At 38.4% G+C, this 19210-nt stretch overlaps 4 protein-coding genes across 5 annotated transcripts; 3 read left to right on the top strand and 1 right to left on the bottom strand.

Moving 5' to 3' along the window:
- The first annotated feature begins 67 nt into the window (after positions 1 to 67).
- Positions 68 to 6559, top strand: LOC110894786 (alkaline/neutral invertase E, chloroplastic). 2 transcript variants are annotated; one of them, XM_022142015.2, is made up of 8 exons: positions 87 to 157; positions 259 to 314; positions 1682 to 2353; positions 3104 to 3269; positions 3481 to 3692; positions 4775 to 5268; positions 5373 to 5421; positions 5899 to 6559. In XM_022142015.2, exons 3-8 carry the CDS (start codon positions 1733 to 1735, stop codon positions 6223 to 6225), a joined length of 1869 nt encoding a protein of 622 aa, XP_021997707.1. In that variant the 5' UTR covers positions 87 to 157; positions 259 to 314; positions 1682 to 1732; the 3' UTR covers positions 6226 to 6559. The 2 variants fall into 2 exon arrangements, with proteins under 2 accessions (XP_035836849.1, XP_021997707.1); XM_035980956.1 differs by having other exon boundaries at positions 68 to 314.
- Positions 6560 to 7164: 605 nt separating this feature from the next.
- Positions 7165 to 7902, top strand: LOC110892786. The gene has a single exon (XM_022139934.1). It carries the CDS (start codon positions 7165 to 7167, stop codon positions 7900 to 7902), a length of 738 nt encoding a protein of 245 aa, XP_021995626.1.
- Positions 7903 to 7910: 8 nt separating this feature from the next.
- LOC110892785 (uncharacterized mitochondrial protein AtMg00810-like) lies at positions 7911 to 10804 on the top strand. Its single transcript, XM_022139932.1, has 4 exons — positions 7911 to 8027; positions 9753 to 9935; positions 10001 to 10496; positions 10566 to 10804. The coding sequence occupies exons 1-4, from the start codon at positions 7911 to 7913 to the stop codon at positions 10802 to 10804; spliced, it is 1035 nt and encodes a 344-aa protein (XP_021995624.1).
- Positions 10805 to 11518: 714 nt separating this feature from the next.
- On the bottom strand, positions 11519 to 13813 carry LOC110894785 (copper transport protein ATX1). The gene is made up of 3 exons (XM_022142014.2): positions 13604 to 13813; positions 12755 to 12830; positions 11519 to 11794 (listed from the first exon to the last, which is right to left on the bottom strand). Exons 1-3 carry the CDS (start codon positions 13610 to 13612, stop codon positions 11649 to 11651), a joined length of 231 nt encoding a protein of 76 aa, XP_021997706.1. The 5' UTR covers positions 13613 to 13813; the 3' UTR covers positions 11519 to 11648.
- Positions 13814 to 19210: the final 5397 nt, after the last annotated feature.

Genomic DNA, 19210 nt, shown 5'->3' with positions numbered 1-19210 from the left:
TTCAAACATTTATAAACACAAAATACACATGTTATTTTCCACAAAAATATCTTCAACTTTTCAAAAAAAAAAAAAAAGAAAGAAAGAAATCAACGCAGACATGTATGGCCAGAAACGAAACAGTCAGATTACTTCTTTCCATTCTTCACGCGTTCAGGTTTCCACTTCCATATTTTTCCTTCACGTTTCATCATCATTCTTTACTAATTCACGCAATTTACTCACATAATTCGCCCATATTTCAACTAATTCCCACAGTTCTTGATCTTCCATCGATTCAACTCCGGTTTGTGCACCCAAATTTCTCTTAAAAGGTAATTTTTTGGTGGGTTTTTTCAAGATTATCTTTACTTTAAGTGAAAGTTACATTTTCTTGTTTAAAAGATAAAACCCATGTTTCAAAATGCTGTTTTTTTTAGTTTGTTTGAAATGGGGTTTAAAGATTTAGGGGAAAAATCTGAAATTGGATATGATATATTGTAGAGGATGCTTCATGTCTACCAAGGTTTAAAGGGGTTTTTTTTTTTGTGATTTGAGTAGGTGGATGTTGTGCTAATTAGGTTTAATTATGTTTGTTTGTCTATTTGTGTCATTCTGCTTTCTTTGATGTATATTGATCTTGTTATAAACTGGTTTAGACATAGCTTTTGGTAGAGGTGATTTTGACTTTTATTAAAGGTCAAACATGCTGGAAAGAGTGCAGACAGTTATATTGATTTTGGTTTAGGAAAAAAAGAATGATATTCAAATTGCTACAAGAACAAAGTGTAAATCTTGAAAATGAAGAAGAAATTTTAGTTAATTATGATGTCTTGCTTGATATATTATAACTTTATAAGAACCAGTTTTAGGTTTTTTTTTTTTTTTTTCTGTGTTTTTAGCCCCTAAATCTTGATGTTTGATAAACCAAGATTTCAAACAATAGAAATTGGTGGTAAAGTTTTGAACTTTTTTATGATTTTATTCTTTTTAAACAGATTTTATTCTAAAACTTATTCTCAATTTTTTTTTATCTTCCATTGATTCAACTCTGATTTTTGTATCCAATTGCTTTTTAATCAGGTAAAATTTTTGTGCTTTAATTTACCGCACATTCGGTAATCGTGTTTGTTTGTTGATTTGCTTCATTCTGTTTTCTTTGATGTATTGATCTTGTTTGTTATAAACTGGTTGAAACAAAGAATTACCTTGCTTTTGGTAGAGCTGATTTTGACTTTTATGGTCAAACATGCTGTAAAGCGTGCCGACACTCATAGGGTGACGCTACACAAACACCACCACCGATAGTGTACACCAGTTTGTCTATCACATCATACTGGAGGTATGATGTCATACGGGCCATATGACTTTGTCATGCTCACATCAATCATTTATTTCTCAGTCAAACACATCATAATGGTCATTTGATTTGGCCTTTATACGACCCAAATGACCATTTTTGCCCTATCATACGGCCCGTATGACACATCAGTGGTGTGTGGATAGTGTGTCAGTGGTGTTTGTTTAGCACTGACTCATTTATAATTTTATATTGATTTGGGTCTGAGAGAACTTTGAGGTTACCATGCGAATGATATTCAAATTTTAAATCCTGAAAATGAAAATGAAATTCTAGTTGATTCTATAAACCAAGATTCGGAACCACCGTAGTAACATTTTTTGTTCTTATTTTTGTAAACAGAAGTAGAACTCAATACTGTTATTTTATTATTGTGCGCACCTTTGAACCGTAATGGTTGTCATGGGTTCTTCCGAAGCGATTCTGCAAGTGTTTCGTGCGCCTTTTGTTAAGCCTGACTCAACGTATTCTCTTGGATCGTTCATAAAGTACAAAAAGAAAAGCGGCTCAAATGTCGTTCGGTTGTTCAAGTGCTCAAGTATATATCACCAGTTTCCCGCCATTCCCACCACCCGATTTGATAATTTAAAAGACAAACGATTTGAAAGTTCCAGTTGTAAATGCCAAAACACCGAAAGTGTTAGTGGATTTACTACCGAAAACGAAAACAGTACATGGTTTGTGGATAATGCTAAAGAGTTCAATACGATTCAAGAAACGGGTCGCTCGCCAAATCTATTGGGTTCGGAGGACGTTCAGAAGATCGAGAAAGAAAATGAGAGTTCTTTATCTGATGTTATTGAGCAAGAAGCGTGGGACCTACTGCGTGAGTCCATCGTGCACTACTGCAGTAGTCCTATTGGAACAATAGCGGCAAACGACCCCACAAGCTCAAGTGTTTTGAACTATGATCAAGTTTTTATTCGTGACTTTATACCGTCTGGTATAGCTTTCTTGTTAAACGAAGAGTATGATATTGTCCGAAATTTCATCCTTCACACACTTCAATTGCAGGTACTTAATAGTTCATCTTCCGTTTTCAACCATCTTTTCTTCGGTTTTCTGATTAGATTCACAAAGTCATATGATCTTATTATGTGCATTTTAAACCCATTTACTTATAAATGGGTTGGTTTGTGTCAGAAGTCAAACGGGTCAGATCAGAATAGTTGGCTAAAAAACGGGTATCCGGTCAAATGGGTTGAAAGCTTGGTATTAACTATTAAGTTGCGTGATGCGCTCTGATGCGTTTAGTCCAAAAATCTGAAGCGTGATTCGTGATGCGAGCGCATCACGAATGCAATGCGCTCTTTATAAAAAAAATACTAAAAATTTATTATACATAACAACTTATAAATACATACGTAATCACGTAAATGCAACGCAACAGCTGTGGCTATGCGCTCTCATCAGCGCAACGGGTGCATTACGCATTATGCGCATTTTAAAACCGAGGTTAAAAGGGTTGAAAGCTATCCAAAATCTGTTTTTATTTCATACAACCTTCTAAATCTTATGTGCAATGTTTTAGGTTAGTATTGTAACAATGTTCGGTTTATGATCATACCTAACACATTAATTATCTACAAAAATAAAAATAAAAATTTGGCCAATTTTGAGGGTCAACCCAATTGACCTGGTCCATTTTAGTCTGCACTAAAAAGTTACATGCTTTGAGTGATTGTTCCTCACGTCCTTGAATTGATGGAAAAACCGAGATTTTAGTTTTTTTTTTTTTTTTTTTTTTTTTGTATTTTTTTATAGAGCTGGGAGAAAACAATGGATTGTCATAGTCCTGGTCAAGGATTAATGCCTGCAAGTTTCAAGGTCCGTACGGTACCCCTCGAGGGTGATGACACTGCAACCGAAGAGGTATTAGACCCTGATTTCGGAGAGGCTGCGATTGGTCGTGTTGCCCCTGTTGATTCTGGTAATAATTAGGGTGTGTTTGGGTTTACTTTCTTAAAGCGATTATACGATTATGAATAATCAAAATTAGATAATCAACTGTAATAAAATTGGATGTTGTATAAAGACATAATATCAAATATCAAATAATCAATTGGTTCGGTGTTTGACATATTTTGATTAAGAAAGTAATCAAATAATATGACCAATTTATTACTATTTTTTTTAATTAGGATTATGGTGGATTATATTGTTACGTGCATACGGAAAGAGTTCTGGAGATACGTCACTGGTGGAGAGAATCGACGTTCAAACCGGAATCAAAATGATTTTAAAGTTATGTCTTGCTGACGGTTTTGATATGTTTCCTACTTTGCTAGTCGCTGATGGACCGTGCATGATTGACCGGCGCATGGGAATTCATGGACACCCTCTAGAAATTCAGGTAACGAAGATTGTCTTGTTTAACGAAGCTGCTAGCTTGTTTCATTTATATCTATACTATATTATAATGCATTAGAAAAGAACATTTTAAGATACCCAAAAGTTGAACTTTTTTTAGGTTAATTCATAAGGTACAACCCTAAAACGAGGGTAAATTTGTCTTTCAAACACTAATTACACTTTAATCCCCTCATCTTAATTACGCTTTAGTTCTCTCATCTTTAACCAAATTATGGATGATTTAAAAGTAGTTACACTTTATCCCCCTTATAAAAAACTAACTACCCCCACGCTTTTTAAACGACCATAACTTTTACGTACGTTAATATTTAAAAAAAAATTACACCATAAAAACGAAAAACGAGCATTGATTCTCTTTAATTTTAGTATTGCTATAATCATTTTAATTAAAAAATTGATATATTACGTGATTAACAGTGTCTACGGGTGAGCAATAATTGAATCGTTAACCAAAACCAAACCGGAAACAGAGGAAATCGAACCGAAATCAACCAACAGCTGAATTAACTGAAAATCAATAAATGAAAAACCGAATTAACCAAAAAACAATTATCGTTTATTTTTGTACCCCGTTTAACCAAAATTAATTGAATCGAACCGAACAATTCATATTTCTATATATTTCTAGCTTTATATCTCCAATTCATGTATTTCATATTTTATACCTGCATTTCGTATATTTATACTTCCATTTCATTTATTTATTTATACATCCATTTCATGTATTTATACTCCAATTTCATGCATTTATACCTCAATTTCATTTATTTCTAAACAAAAGTTTTAGCCCAAGTTTGGTTTTGGCTATTAACTGAAATAAAGGAACCGAACCAAAAACTGCTTAACTGAAAACAGAACGGTTAGTAAAATAGACTAACCGGTTACTTCGGTTTCGGTTCGTTGAGGAACCGGACCAATTGAACCATGCACATCCTTGCAGCATCTTTGTTTTCCGCCGCATCGCGCTGGCACCTTTCTAGTATTATTATGTGTCATTTCATATACTGGCAGGCTCTCTATATATAAGTGACTTCATTGTCAACAAATGACCCATGATTTCAGGCGCTTTTTTATTCTGCATTAATGTGTGCACGTGAAATGCTCGCACCGGAGGATGGATCAGCCGACTTAATTAGAGCGTTAAACAACCGTCTTGTTGCATTATCATTCCACATAAGAGAATACTACTGGGTAGACCTGAAAAAGCTTAACGAAATATACCGTTACAAGACCGAAGAGTACTCTTACGATGCCGTCAACAAATTCAACATTTACCCTGATCAAATTCCTCCATGGCTAGTAGAATGGATGCCGAATAAAGGAGGTTACCTTATCGGAAACCTACAACCGGCACATATGGACTTCCGGTTTTTCTCGTTGGGAAACTTTTGGTCTGTGGTCAGCAGTTTAGTCACCGTTGACCAGTCAAATGCGATATTGGATCTGATCGATGCGAAATGGGCCGATTTAGTGGCTGATATGCCTTTTAAGATTTGTTATCCTGCTCTTGAAGGTCAAGAATGGCAGATTATTACCGGCTGTGATCCTAAAAACACGTGATATTTCTAATTTTCTATCTTAATATTATTATTATTATTATTTTTCTGCTTTTCTGTTAATCAGAACCGTTGGTTTATTGGCTTTTGTGGACATTTTGCAGGCCTTGGTCATACCACAACGGAGGCTCGTGGCCGACTTTGCTTTGGCAGGTTGGTATCTAGTATTTCAAGTTCATGTTAATTATTATATCTGAACCTAGCATGATTGTAAAAATTCCGACTAGCTTTCGATTAGTCGCCGATTAAATCGGATGCTCACCGAGTAATTTTTATCTAATCGGTCAACAGTGGTCAAATCCAGTCCTAATTAGCTAAAATCGGCAGCAGTCTAGTGATTCCGACCAGATTCTTGACCAAAACCTTTAAATTCCGGCAGTTAATCCTATAACTTGGGTCAAACCTGTAAATTCTGGCAGTTAATCCTATAACTTGAAAATATGGGTTGAAGAATCTACTTAAAAAAACACATATAAAAACACGTAGATATAAAACTGAAAATTACATATAAAATCCCAAATTCATTAATCCCTATTAATCTCGATTAATCGCTAGTTGGTACCCCACTGGCCGACTAGCGCCTAGCGATTCTTACAATACCGGAACTTAGTATGCAATTTTTGTTTACAGCTTACAGTGGCGTGCATTAAGATGGACAGACCGGAAATCGCGGCAAGAGCGGTTAAGATAGCCGAGGGGCGTTTGGCTCAAGATAAGTGGCCCGAATACTACGACACTAAAAGGGGGCGGTTTATAGGGAAACAATCACGCTTATTTCAAACGTGGACAATTGCAGGGTACCTTGTATCGAAACTACTGCTTGCGAACCCTATCAAAGCGAAGATTCTGATGACGGATGAGGATTCTGATCTTGTTAACGCGTTTTCTTGCATGATCACTTCTAACCCGCGAAAGAAACGGGGTCCTAAGAATTCCCAGAAGACCTACATTGTATGAAAATGAAAAGGTTTATCGGTTCTTGAACCAACATTCTATAAACCTTATTTTTTATAATCTTGTTCTTGAAGATTTATAGCATGGATCCACCAGTAGTTTTTTTTTTTATGGTGGACTAGTTGATTTGGTATTTATATATCGATAGATTATTATACAGTAAGGAGTGAGCCTTTGTACCACATGATTAGTTGATTTCGTTCATTTTCAACTGTTTAAAGAATTCTATTTATGTTTCTACATCATGAAAGAGGTGAAACAATCCAATTCTTGTACAGTTATGGGCATGAGGTATATGTTTTTCCTTTAGCATGACATGTAATTTTAATGATCAAAACTTGTGTTTTGAAAACATATAAGCAGTTATTCTTAGCCAGCCGAGTATAATTGTATTTTAGGAATAGATTTTAGTTAGTTATTTTTAGAGATAATCTTTGTATTATCTGTGCATATCTTTTTCCTATTTTCATGGCCGTATTTCACCCTATTTAAAGGGTCTTGATATTAAATAATAATCATCGAAATACATTCAACAATAATAACCTTTATGGTATCAGAGCCATAACCAGTTCTGATATCCTTCCTCTTCTTTCTTCTTTTTTTTTTCCGATCCCAAAACCTAACTGGATACGTCCGGCCTCGTCACCATGATGAAAGGAAGTGAACCTGAATCATCGACCAAACCTGTTTCTCTTCATCCTACTTATTCTGTAACGAATATTCAATCCAAGATTCGGACTTTGGACGGGTCAAAGGTCACATATTCAGCATGGGTCACACTTTTTCGCCTTCATGCTGTTGCATATAAGGTATCTAATCACATCGATGATTCAGCACCACCAGACAAAAACTTCACCTGAATAAGAACAATGGAAAGAACTCGATGCATTGGTCCTTCAATGGATCTATAGCACCGTTTCGGATGATCTTCTGAAGCGCCTTATGGATACCACGGTTGCTCGAGCGGCTTGGATAAAGCTCGAAAAGATTTTCTTGAGCAATAAAAAGGCTCGTGCTGGGGCGCTTGAGACAAAGTTTTGCAATCTTACGTTGACCGCTTGCTCTTCGGTTGATGATTACTGCCAACAACTATCCGATTTAGCAAGTCAATTGGCTGATGTTGATCAGACCGTTTCTGAATCAAGACTTGTTCTTCAGCTTGTTCCGGGTTTTCCGGCAGAATACAACACCACTGCATCTGTAATTAACCAGCAGGGTGTCGATTGGGACCAGGCGATAGCAATGCTTAATGATGAAGTCATACGGATGGAGGCTCAAAAGGGCTCCCACAACACTGTACTTGCGGCTGCTGCAGCGCCGCCACCGTCTCGAGCCGCTTCTGCAAATTCGAACCACCAATCAGAGGGTTCTTATTCCTCCACAAATAGACGGGGCAGCAGGGGACGCAGTGACGCTTCCAATCGTCGTGGCAGAGGCAGAGGACGGTCTCAGCAGCAGTCCCCATGGACCGCATATCAGGGACAACCGAATTGCTTCCCAAATTGGGCCTGGTGGACACCTCCTCCATGCCCGTACCCGACTCAGCAGCAATGGAACCCTAATAAACAATCTGATCAGCAGTCCACTCCTCAAGTGCAGTACACCGGCTTCTCTCTGCCTCAATACGCTCCACCCGGTTTCACCCAGCAACGTATAATCCTCTTTGTCCATCTGATTTGAGTGCTGCCATGGCAAACATGCAGGTTAATTCTAACACTGCGTGGACTTCAGATGTTTTTGATACAGGAGCCGAGTCTCACGTCACAAAGGAACCAGGTAAAATCGTAATCCCTGACTCTAATACTGTTTGTCGTAATATTTTGGTGGGTAATGGCATGTCTTTACCGATTAAAGGATCAGGAACGGGTTTTCACCCTTTACCAAACCGCACCTATATCCTCCCACATGTCCTTTACAGCCCACAAATAATTAAAAACCTTATTTCCGTTAGACGTTTTACTCGTGATAATCAAGTTTCTGTCGAATTTGACCAGTTTGGTTTTCTTTTTAAGGACCTCAAAACTAAGAAGACACTATCTCGTCACAACAGTACCGGGACTCTTTACACGTTCACGCCACCTCAACTGCCGCCTCAAGCCACTTTTATTGCTTCCCATCACCTTCCTTGGCATGATCGTTTAGGACATCCCGGGGCTCAAGTTCTAGATATTTTAAGTCGCGATTTTCATTTTCAATGTAATAAGGACAAAAGTCACAACCTTTGCAATTCTTGTCAAATTTCAAATAGTAAAAGATTGCCATTTTATTCGTCCAATACGTTTACTTTTGCTCCTTTTGATATCATTCATTGTGACTTATGGACTTCGCCAGTCAAGAGTAAAACCGGGTATAAGTATTATATGGTGCTAATTGATAATTTCTCACACTTCGTGTGGGTTTACCCCCTAAAATATAAGTCCGAAACCTTTCCAACTTTTGCCAAATTTCATCAGTTAATAATGACCCAATTTCACCGCAAAATAAAAACCTTTCAATGGGACTTAGGGGGTGAATTCGACAACTTAGCTTTTAAAACTTTTGCCCAACAACATGGCTTGCTGTTTCGTTTCTCTTGCCCACAAACCTCATCCCAAAATGGAAGGGCTGAACGGATGATTCGCCGACTGAATGACATTATTCGGGCCCTCTTAATTCATGTAAATCTTCCGCCTTCCTTTTGGGTTGAAGCCCTACACACTGCCACTTATCTTCACAATATCTTACCAACCAAACGACTAAACTTTTACACACCTACCTTTGCCCTTTACCTTCGTCATCCTGATTACGAACATTTACGTGTGTTCGGTTGTGCCTGTTACCCGAATACCTCCGCAACACAGCCTCATAAACTTCACCATCGGTCCATGCGGTGCATTTTTCTCGGGTATCCACCTGATTTTCGCGGATATCGGTGCTTGGACCCTACCACCGGCAGAGTGCACATCTCTCGTCACGTGACTTTTGATGAGCATGTGTTCCCATATACACTTCCACATCATCCCACTTCTTATAATTTTTTGGACGAGTCCATCACACCACCCGGCTTTACTTTCCACAGGCCCATTAATACTCCTGCACCCAGGCCCATTAATAATCCGGCCCCATACCGGTTCACTTATTCGCGTCGTCCTCGTCCAAACTCAACCAACCCATCTACCGACCCAGTAAACACTCCTGCTCCTACACCGCCGGCCCAAGCCCAGACCTTACAACCTCCACATACGGCCGCAACCCAGCCCACTCAACCTCCCACTACTGTCCCTAACCGACATCCTATGACAACCCGATCCAGATCTCGGACCAACTCTTCGACCATCCATAACACTATCTCTCTCTCACCGGTCCCTACTTCGTATGCCAAAGCCCTAACTGATCCAAATTGGTTACATGCAATGCAAACCGAGTATACGGCACTACAGGATAATGACACATGGGAACTTGTTCCTCGACCACATGACCGTCCCGTGATCCGTTGTATGTGGTTATTTCGACATAAATTTAAATCGGACGGTTCTTTGGAACGCTATAAGGCTAGGTTGGTGGTTAATGGTAATGCTCAAACGGTTGGTGTGGATTGTGATGAAACGTTTAGTCCTGTGGTCAAACCGGCCACTATTCGCACAGTTTTGTCTCTTGTTGTGTCTCGCGGTTGGCACATTCATCAACTGGATGTCAAGAATGCTTTTCTTCATGGGGATCTACATGGAGACTGTGTTTATGCATCAACGGCTTCCAAAACGTTTGTTGTTTGAAGAAATCATTATATGGGCTTAAACAGGCTCCGAGAGCTTGGTACACTCGTTTTGCTAACTTTATTACCTCCAAAGGGTTTCGTAGCAGTGCTTGCAGTGCTTGTGACCAGTCGTTATTTGTTTATCATCAGGACTCGTCTAACATTGCATATTTATTGCTGTATGTGGATGATATTGTTCTAACTGCTTCTAATGATCGTCTCTTAAACGACATTATTAGCACGCTTTCCAGGGAATTTGCCATGACTGACTTAGGCCATTTGCATCATTTTTTGGGAATAAACGTCACTCAGCAGAAGAACGGTATTTTCTTGTCTCAAGTCCAATACGCCAAAGACATAATTGCCCGTGCATTAATGCCAGCTTGCAAACCATGCTCGACGCCGGTTGATCTGTCTTACAAATTGAGTGCTACCGATGGCTCTTTGTTCTCGGATCCGACTTTATACCGAAGTTTGGCTGGTGCTCTACAATATTTGACTTTTACTCGTCCAGATTTGTCTTATGCGGTTCAACAGGTGTGTCTCTTCATGCATGAGCCTCGGGATCCTCACTTTACATTTATGAAGCGCATAATACGCTATTTATAAGGTACGATTGATTATGGTATACGGCTTGTGCGTTCGGCTTCTCATGACTTGGTTGCTTATTCTGACGCTGATTGGGGTGGTTGCCCGGATTCGAGACGCTCCGTATCCGGTTATTGTGTTTTTCTCGGTGATAATCTTATATCATGGTCTGCTAAACGTCAGCCTACGGTCTCGAGGTCTAGTGCAGAGGCCGAGTATAGGGGTGTTGCAAATGCAGTTGCCGAAACAACTTGGATATGAAACCTACTCCTTGAACTTCTCACACCATTGACTCGAGCATCTGTTGTTTTTTGTGACAACGTTTCTGCGGTGTATTTGTCCAATAATCCGGTTCAACATCAACGGACAAAGCACATCGAGATTGACAGACACTTTGTCCGGGAGAAGGTTCGTCTTGGGCACATTAAAGTTCTTCATGTCCCCTCATCTATGCAATATGCAGATATATTTACAAAGGGATTATCTCGTGAACTATTCCAATCATTTCGGTCCAGCTTGAGCGTCTGTCCTCCGCCCGCTCAAACTGAGGGGGTGTCTTAGCCAGCCGAGTATAATTGTATTTTAGGAATAGATTTTAGTTAGTTATTTTTAGGGATAATCTTTGTATTCTCTGTGTATATCTTTTTCCTATTTTCATGGTTGTATTTCATCCTATTTAAAGGGTCTTGATATTCAATAATAATCACCGAAATACATTCAACAGTAATAACCTTTAGTTATGTGTTCATTTCCGAAAACCGAGTTATATTAAGAGTAGGTCTCTTTTGAAAAACCAATTAGTTAAGAGACTGTTGTATAAGCATCTTTATATCAAGAATAACATTGTCCGGTTCATCTTACAAACCTTTATAACGCTCGGTCATATAACCGATTCATATAATCAAAGACGGCCCAACGATTCGTATGCTGCATGCCCACTTGACATAATAAAGATCAAATCCATCAGTATCCAAGAAATCACAACACAACAATTATGTTTTGCATTTATTCAAGTGCAAAATACCAAATGTTACAGTCATCTGATAGTTCTAGATTTACAATTACAATACCAAGTTCAAAAACCATTTAAAACACATATAATATATTAAGCAGTAGCCGATGCACCTTCGGCTGGCCAGAACTCGGTTTTCTTCCCGGTTTTGGAAACCGTCTGCAGAACCGCATCTGGCTGTACATTACCCTTCACAGTCACCTTTTGTTGTTCCAGATCAATGTCAAAAGTTTCCACCCCTGCAGAAAAAAACCGCTTTTAGAAATACAAATGAAGGAACTTGTATTAACTTTTAAGTTGGAAAATCTTGAAGATTGTTGTCCAAAAAGAACATTTTTTTCTTTATATCATGACCTTGGGTTAAAAAAGTGTACATCATGTACGCGAATGTTTTACATATCAACCTTTTTATCAAGTAAACCTTTCATGATTTCTTCATTTCTTTGGTTGTGTTTACATATCAGCCTCCTACAGGCCCTAATTTTGACCAAAATTGACCCGGAAGTACATGAGGCTCCGTCTCATGCTCCCTGATGTGTTTTCCTAAGCGCATCGTGCCTAGGGCGGTCCAAAAAGCTCGTGGCTCGGAGCTGGATCGGATTTAGCTCGGAAAAAACTCGGTTGATTAGGCTCGGTTTGAAACTGAGCTGACCCGGCTCGGCTCGGTTAGAAAGTGAGCCCAGCTCGGCTCTTAGCTCTGCTCAACTTAGCTCGAATTATTTTACTTATAATATATTTTATTTTTATATACATTATAATATATTACAATCACTGATTTTTATTTACATGTATTTAGGAGTGTAATTTGAGATCTATGGCATATTTGAAGGTTGATTACCATGCTAATGAACTAATATTGTATTTTGTTAAAATTTAAAACTTATTTTGTGTTGTTGAACTTGATTTTGGCTTGTAATGTATTAGGTTTAACTTATTTTTGATATGTTCTTTTGAAGTATTGAATGATATTTTAGACATTAGTTTTTCTTCTTAAAATCGAGCCAAACAAAGCCGAGCCCGAGCTTAGATTTTCAGCTCGGTTAAAAATCCGAGCCGAGCCAACTTGGTTTATAATCAAGTCGAGCCAGAGCTTGCCCTGGCTCGGCTCGGCTCATGAACAACCCTAATCGTGCCTCATGCACGCCTTTTAAAATCAAGCTTATGACCATTTTATTGGATATAAAAGATGAGTAACAAACCTTCCATTTTGCCAAGAACCCTCTTCACGGCCCCAACACAGCCGCCACACGACATACCAACCTTAAGAACAACAGTCTGCATTGCCATAATAATATATTAGTAAGTTCTTTGTCACACAAATAGTCTCTTACAAAACAGCTAAACTCTCACATAATACTCTAAAAGAACAACTTTAGAAACTTACAACCTGAAAATCTTCATCCAACTAGCTAAAAGATGATTCCTTTCAAGTGAAACATGAACCTATGTGAAGAAAATGAACCCTATTGGATGATTAATCTCTACCTAATAAATAACTAACTCGTCGTGCGACGATTAACAATTCTGTAAGCCCAAGATTCTTTTTACCACTTCTTTTATTTCTTAATTTAAAAAGGTTAACTAAAGCACTTACTTACACGTATTCTCAATCATAATTTATCTCAAAATATCGTTTCGTAATTCCTAAATCTTTATCACTAACTATTTAATATAACCTTTATTCAACCCGTCTAATACCCAAATCACTAATATCATATAAAATTATAAATCATCATCACAACTTAAAAGAATCCAGCAGCAACATAAATCAAGATCCAGAAAAAAAAAACACATAATCATTGACTAGTCAAACACTAAAACAAAATATCATTTCAGCCACATAACTTTGAGCAACACACACACAGATGTAAAAAATAAAAGATGAACTCGAGATCGATCGATCGAAACAAGAAACACATAATAAAGATGAAAATCATCCGATCCAAACAATTGGATTTGGTAAAATAATAACATATACGGATTAAATAGGGATGAATTAGCAGGTAACCCTAATTTAATTGAGAAGATGAAATGATTGATGGATATACCTGAGACATGGGTGAAGACTTTGGGATTAGGTTAATGAAATTGAAAGGATAAATGGATTGATTGATTGGTTCAGTGGAGGTTGATGATATGATTGTTTATATAGGGGTATGCTTTAACGGAAGAGAAAAGGGGGAAAATCGTTTTTGTGACGGTTGGTTGGTCGCTAGCTAGAACGACATTTTCAAGCAACCAGAAATGTTTCAGGTTCGGTTCCTTTTTCTACACCCTGGTCCGGAATTGGTATGTACCCTCGGGTCGGGTAGGGTAGGAACTACACCCAGATTGGGTCCGGAACCGAGTTTTTTGTGCATCCCTACGTACAGGGCCGGCCCTTAGAACTCGTGTACCTTGTTCGAGCTCAAAAACACGTGCCCTTAAGCCTTAACGAATTTGGGTATTAGACTCACTAAAGGTCTAAAACTAATGTCAATGGGCTAATAACTAATCTAAACCATAAAAATAGTTTTGTAAGTGGGCCTATGTTAGTGTTTGTATGGGTATACCCTATTAATTTATTTTTTTACATATACATTTCTTTTACATATACATATCGGACTTTTTTTAAATAACGTGTTTGAAATATCGGACCTTGGCCGATGGTCCTCCCCACCCACCCTCAGGGCAGGCCATGCCTACGTACCATCATACCATGTCCCTTGAGGTAGGGGTACGCAATAACCTAACCATTAATCGAAACCGAACTGAAAACCAAGAAACCAAACCAAAATTAAACGAAAACTGAATTAACCAAGACCCGGGGTATGTTAAGACAATGTGTAATGGTTAATGCTTTTAATTGGTATTTTTGTCACATCAGCCTCGCAACATCCTTTCAAACATTATGTAATAGTTAAGAGAAAAATGCAATTTGCGTCCCTGTGGTTTGTGTGAAACATCAACCTGAGCCTCTAAATTCGTTTTTTCGTTTTTTGAGCCCCTGAGCTTATAAATTCATAACACTTTGAGTCCCTCCGTCAGTGTGCCGTCTGTTTGACTGTTAGTGCCAGGGGTAAGACCGTCTTTTGGCATATATTAATAACACTTTGCGTCCCTATGGTAAGAGTGAAATATCAACCTGAGCCCCTAAATTCTTTTCTTGTTTTTTTGTTAAGAAATCATTGATTTAATAATTAAAATTAATTCTTTTTAAATAAATGCAATCTAATAATTAACTCTTTTTAATTAAATGCAATCTAATAATTAAATGTATACTATATATAATAAATTATTAAAGCCTAAATTGTATATTAAATGTAAACTTTTAATACATACAATACAGAGACAAAACGTCATACCAACTTCGTAGACTTGACGGAACTTACAGACTCGATAACAAAAGACCGTAACATACAATACAGAGACAAAATGTCGTACCACCACAAGCAATTGTGGACCTTTACTGACGGGTGCACTTCGGAATGTAGCAGATATGAAAGAATATAACCCCAGTGTAGCTCTTCGATTTTCCTTGAAATTCCAAAGCTCGCTAATTACATATCTGCCACTGGGGTTATATTCATTCATATGCAATTGATTGTTTTGATCAATCAGTTCCTTATGTGCACCGCACCATCTTCTAGGAGGTTGTCAAGTGTTCTCACCTTCGTAGTAGGTGTTTTGCGTATCTTTACATCCGCAGCCATTCTGTACAATATTTTCACAAAAAACATCACAAACAAACCCGAACAAAGCAAAACAAATCAACCCTCTATTTTTTCAAAGCAAAACAAACAAAACAAACAAACATAACAAAGTAGAACAAAAACAAAACAAACAAACAGAACAAAACAGAACAAAACAGAACAAAAACAGAACAAAAACATCACAAACAAACCTGAAAAAATGAAACCAAATCAACCCATTCATAAATAACTGATTATCATCATCATGCGGCATTCAGATTATCAAAGAACTGATTATCAAAGACTGATTATCAAAGAACTGATTATCAAAAATTGATTATCAAAAACTGATTCACAAATAACTGATTATCATCATCATCATCATCATGCGGCATTCAGATTATCATTATCAAAAACTGAAACCAAAATACCCAAATCAACCCTCTGTTTTTTTCACAAAAAACTGATTATCAACATCATCATGCGGCATTCAGATATCATTATCAAAAACTGAAACCAAAATACCCAAATGAACCCTCTGTTTTTCACAAAAAACTGATTATCAACATCATCATGCGGCATTCAGATATCATTATCAAAAACTGAAACCAAAATACCCAAATCAACCCTCTGTTTTTTCACAAAAAACTGATTATCAACATCATCATGCGGCATTCGGATTATCATTATCAAAAACTGAAACCAAAATACCCAAATCAACCTTCTCGTTTTTTCACAAAAAACCGATTATCATCATCATCAACCCTCTGTTTTTTCACAAAAACATTCACAAAAAACTGATTATCATCATCATCATCATGCGGTATTCAGATTATCATTATCAAAAACTGAAACCAAAATAACCAAATCAACCCTCTGTTTTTCACAAAAACATTCACAAAAAACTGATTATCATCATCATGCGGCATTCAGATTATCATTATCAAAAACTGAAACCAAAATACCCAAATCAACCCTCTGTTTTTTTCACAAAAACATTCACAAAAAACTGATTATCATCATCATCATCATCATCATGCGGCATTCAGATTATCATTATCAAAAACTGAAACCAAATACCCAAATCAACCCTCTGTTTTTTACGAAAACATCACAAATATCAAAAACATATATAGATAAGATGATGATCTAAACCTCTGTTTTGAAGATGAAGATGGATGAAGATTGTCACACCCCAACCGATGGCGGAATCATCGGGGCATGGCACTGAGCGAAACAGATTGTCCAGAAGTTTCCACAACAACTATTATTACTATTTAGTTAAATGATACGTCCCATACCGTATCCCAAATAAATAAACAAGTTATTACATATAACAACCAGTCAAGTATTCTGTTCCGACAACTCAGATTTCAAATATAAAAATAAATATTGTTTATCTGCTTCTAAAGACCCCTAGTTTGACCTCTACAGACAACTATTTGTTGGGGGGCTCTAGAGCTTTATTCTAGCCTCGCTTCTCTAGCAAGAATGCATCTTAAACACCTGTCACATACGTTAAAATAAAGTCAATACATATGATGTAAAGGTGAGCTTACAAGTTTGATAATAGCATATAGAGTTTGAAATAGTTTACGCATAACCAACACGTACACAGAGAAAAACGAAGCATGTTAATTATCGACATGGATCTATCGATACCAATGACTGCGGGTTGACTGTCCGAGACAGTTCGCAATACAGGACTACCACCGTAATCCATGCAAGTAATTGTCCTTAACAACCCCCGTGTGAACGGGTGCTGAGTCCAAACTATAGTACTACGTCGTTAAGGCAGGTGGACAGCATTCCACGTGTAAACATAACAACAAGCATTCATTTAGTCACGTAATACATTCAGAATGGTTAGCGCATAAAGTAATTGAGTAGTGTGTTCGATTGTGATTTAGATAAGTAACGTATGTAACACCCAAAAGTGTTAAAGCAAAAAGGGTTCGAGTATACTCACAACGGTTGATTGATGGATTGAGGGGAACGCTTAAGAGTAGAGTTAGCCTGAATAGTTCGATAGCATAACGATGAGTAACACGAAAAATGAAAACAAGTGTTGATGGGTCGAACAGCCTGGTCGATCGGACAGTAGGTTCGATCGGATGGCTTATTCGTTCGGTTGGACAATCCGCTCGGATAGCCTGTTCGATCGGCCGGTAGGCTCGATCGGCTGGGCTGTTCAAGTGGATTGTTTCTTCTTTTATGTAGGATGTGTTTGTGTATGATGGTTTGAACTTCTGAGGTTTTTGTTGCAGTATTTTAAATCATTGAAGTATTCTTACCTTTCTGGTCGATCGATCGAACGGATCGTTCGATCGGCCGGCTTAACCGATCTGTCAGGTACTTTAGTAATAAGTTCTCAGCAGGATGTCACCTGATCGGACAACATGTTCGATCGGGTGGCACTCCATTACGTCGGACGAGCTGAAAATCGATTACGTGTTGAAGCATAGTATCTCATGATCCGAAGAGTAATGTAATCAAACAGTCATTCGATCGAACATCACTTCGTTCAATACTAGACTTCATCAAATTATTAAAATGTGGGGACCATATGTTAGCCGATCGGCTGGCCCGGTCGATCGGCTGGCATGTCCGATCGGCTGGCCTGTCCGTTCTGACAGCCTGTTCGGTCGGTCAGCTTCCTGACCTGGTCGGCCTGTTCGTCTAACACTTGGCTGTTTCGTTTGTTTGTCGTTATATCGAGGTATTTTGACAACATTTTGAACTATAGGGCCCTCGTTCCTACTTATTTCTCCTGCTCGGATAGGAATCACCCAAATCCGGCCGGTGAACGGTTCGGAACGGAGTTTAGAGTTTAACCCGGAATCGATGAACCTCGTAGATAGAATCCGAATCTTGAACCAGACACCTATTAGAATGATTAGTGGGTTGGCTCAAGCTCCGTTTCTACCGGTTTGAAAGCGTTGAGTGTAAAAGAGTTGAAAGAAAGTTGGAGAATCCATCTTTCAATCCTTTACACCATGTAAATGTTTAGATCCATGATAGATCTCTGTTTGTTTATGTGGAAATCGGCTAGATCCAAGTGATTCTTGGTGGGTTAAGGCCAAAACATGAAGTTCCTCAAGAACACCATGATGACATCATCCTAAAATACTTAGATCTTGATGATTTCACGGTTAGAAATCAAGATTTGAAAGATAGAAAGGTGTAGGAGTGTGCATTGATCCAGAACGTACAAGATTTAGGATGAAATCTTACCGAGATTGAGAGAAGTCTGAGAAATAGTGAAGAACACGAGCTGGTCGGTCAGAGAGTTTCCAAAAGTGGAAAGAATGACAATGACAGGGCTATTTATAGGCTTCCCAAAGGGGAAAGGGCTGGCCGATAAGGGGCTTTGGCATTTCGGATGGCGCGAGTAATTCCTGGAGTTGGTTCGAGAGTTCCCGCATTTCGGATGGCGCGAGTCGATAAGGGGCTTTGGCAACAGGGTTAGCTCCAGGAATGAGGTCAATACGAAAGTCGATATCACGACTTGGCGGCAATCCAGGAAGATCATCAGGGAACACCTGAGGAAATTCTCGGACCACTGGAACGTCTTTGACGTCAGCCTTCTTTTTCTTTTCGTTCTCCGCTACTACAATGTTGGCCAAGAAAGCTCTGTATTCCTTGCGGAGATACTTACTAGCTTGGACACATGACATGAGCTTGAGGCCCTTCGAAGCTGTTTCACCGTACACCCATAGAAGATCACCATTCGCGAGCGAAAATCGAATCATCTTATCAAAGCACACAACTTCAGCATGGTTCTCGCGAAGAAAGTCCATGCCTACTATGACGTCTAAGCTTCCGAGTTGCATCGGAATAAGGTCGATTGGGAAGATGTGATTGTTGAGCTCGAGAGTACAATCACGGAGAACGGAGTTAACGGCGATAGTTCTTCCAGTAGCGACTTTGACTTCGAATGACGAGGGGAGATAAGAGCGCTTACGACTAAGGAGCCTCTCGAAT

Source organism: Helianthus annuus, chromosome 12 (assembly GCF_002127325.2).
Source record: "Helianthus annuus cultivar XRQ/B chromosome 12, HanXRQr2.0-SUNRISE, whole genome shotgun sequence".
In the NCBI taxonomy this organism is placed as follows: domain Eukaryota; kingdom Viridiplantae; phylum Streptophyta; class Magnoliopsida; order Asterales; family Asteraceae; genus Helianthus; species Helianthus annuus.
Note: the sequence above shows the minus strand (reverse complement) of the source record. Positions and strands in the feature narration are given on the sequence as shown.

Coding starts and splice junctions, on each gene's coding strand:
- LOC110892786 (XM_022139934.1), top strand. CDS start 7,165: ATGGATACCACGGTTGCTCGAGCGGCTTGGATAAAGCTCGAAAAGATT.
- LOC110892785 (XM_022139932.1), top strand. CDS start 7,911: ATGGCAAACATGCAGGTTAATTCTAACACTGCGTGGACTTCAGATGTT. Junction 8,028..9,752: donor TAATCCCTGACTCTAATACT/GTTTGTCGTAAT, acceptor GAACGCTATAAG/GCTAGGTTGGTGGTTAATGG. Junction 10,497..10,565: donor TTATGCGGTTCAACAGGTGT/GTCTCTTCATGC, acceptor GCTATTTATAAG/GTACGATTGATTATGGTATA.
- LOC110894785 (XM_022142014.2), bottom strand. Junction 11,795..12,754: donor GGTTCTTGGCAAAATGGAAG/GTTTGTTACTCA, acceptor TTTTTTCTGCAG/GGGTGGAAACTTTTGACATT.
- LOC110894786 (XM_035980956.1), top strand. CDS start 1,733: ATGGTTGTCATGGGTTCTTCCGAAGCGATTCTGCAAGTGTTTCGTGCG. Junction 2,354..3,103: donor TTCACACACTTCAATTGCAG/GTACTTAATAGT, acceptor ATTTTTTTATAG/AGCTGGGAGAAAACAATGGA. Junction 5,422..5,898: donor GGCCGACTTTGCTTTGGCAG/GTTGGTATCTAG, acceptor TTTTGTTTACAG/CTTACAGTGGCGTGCATTAA.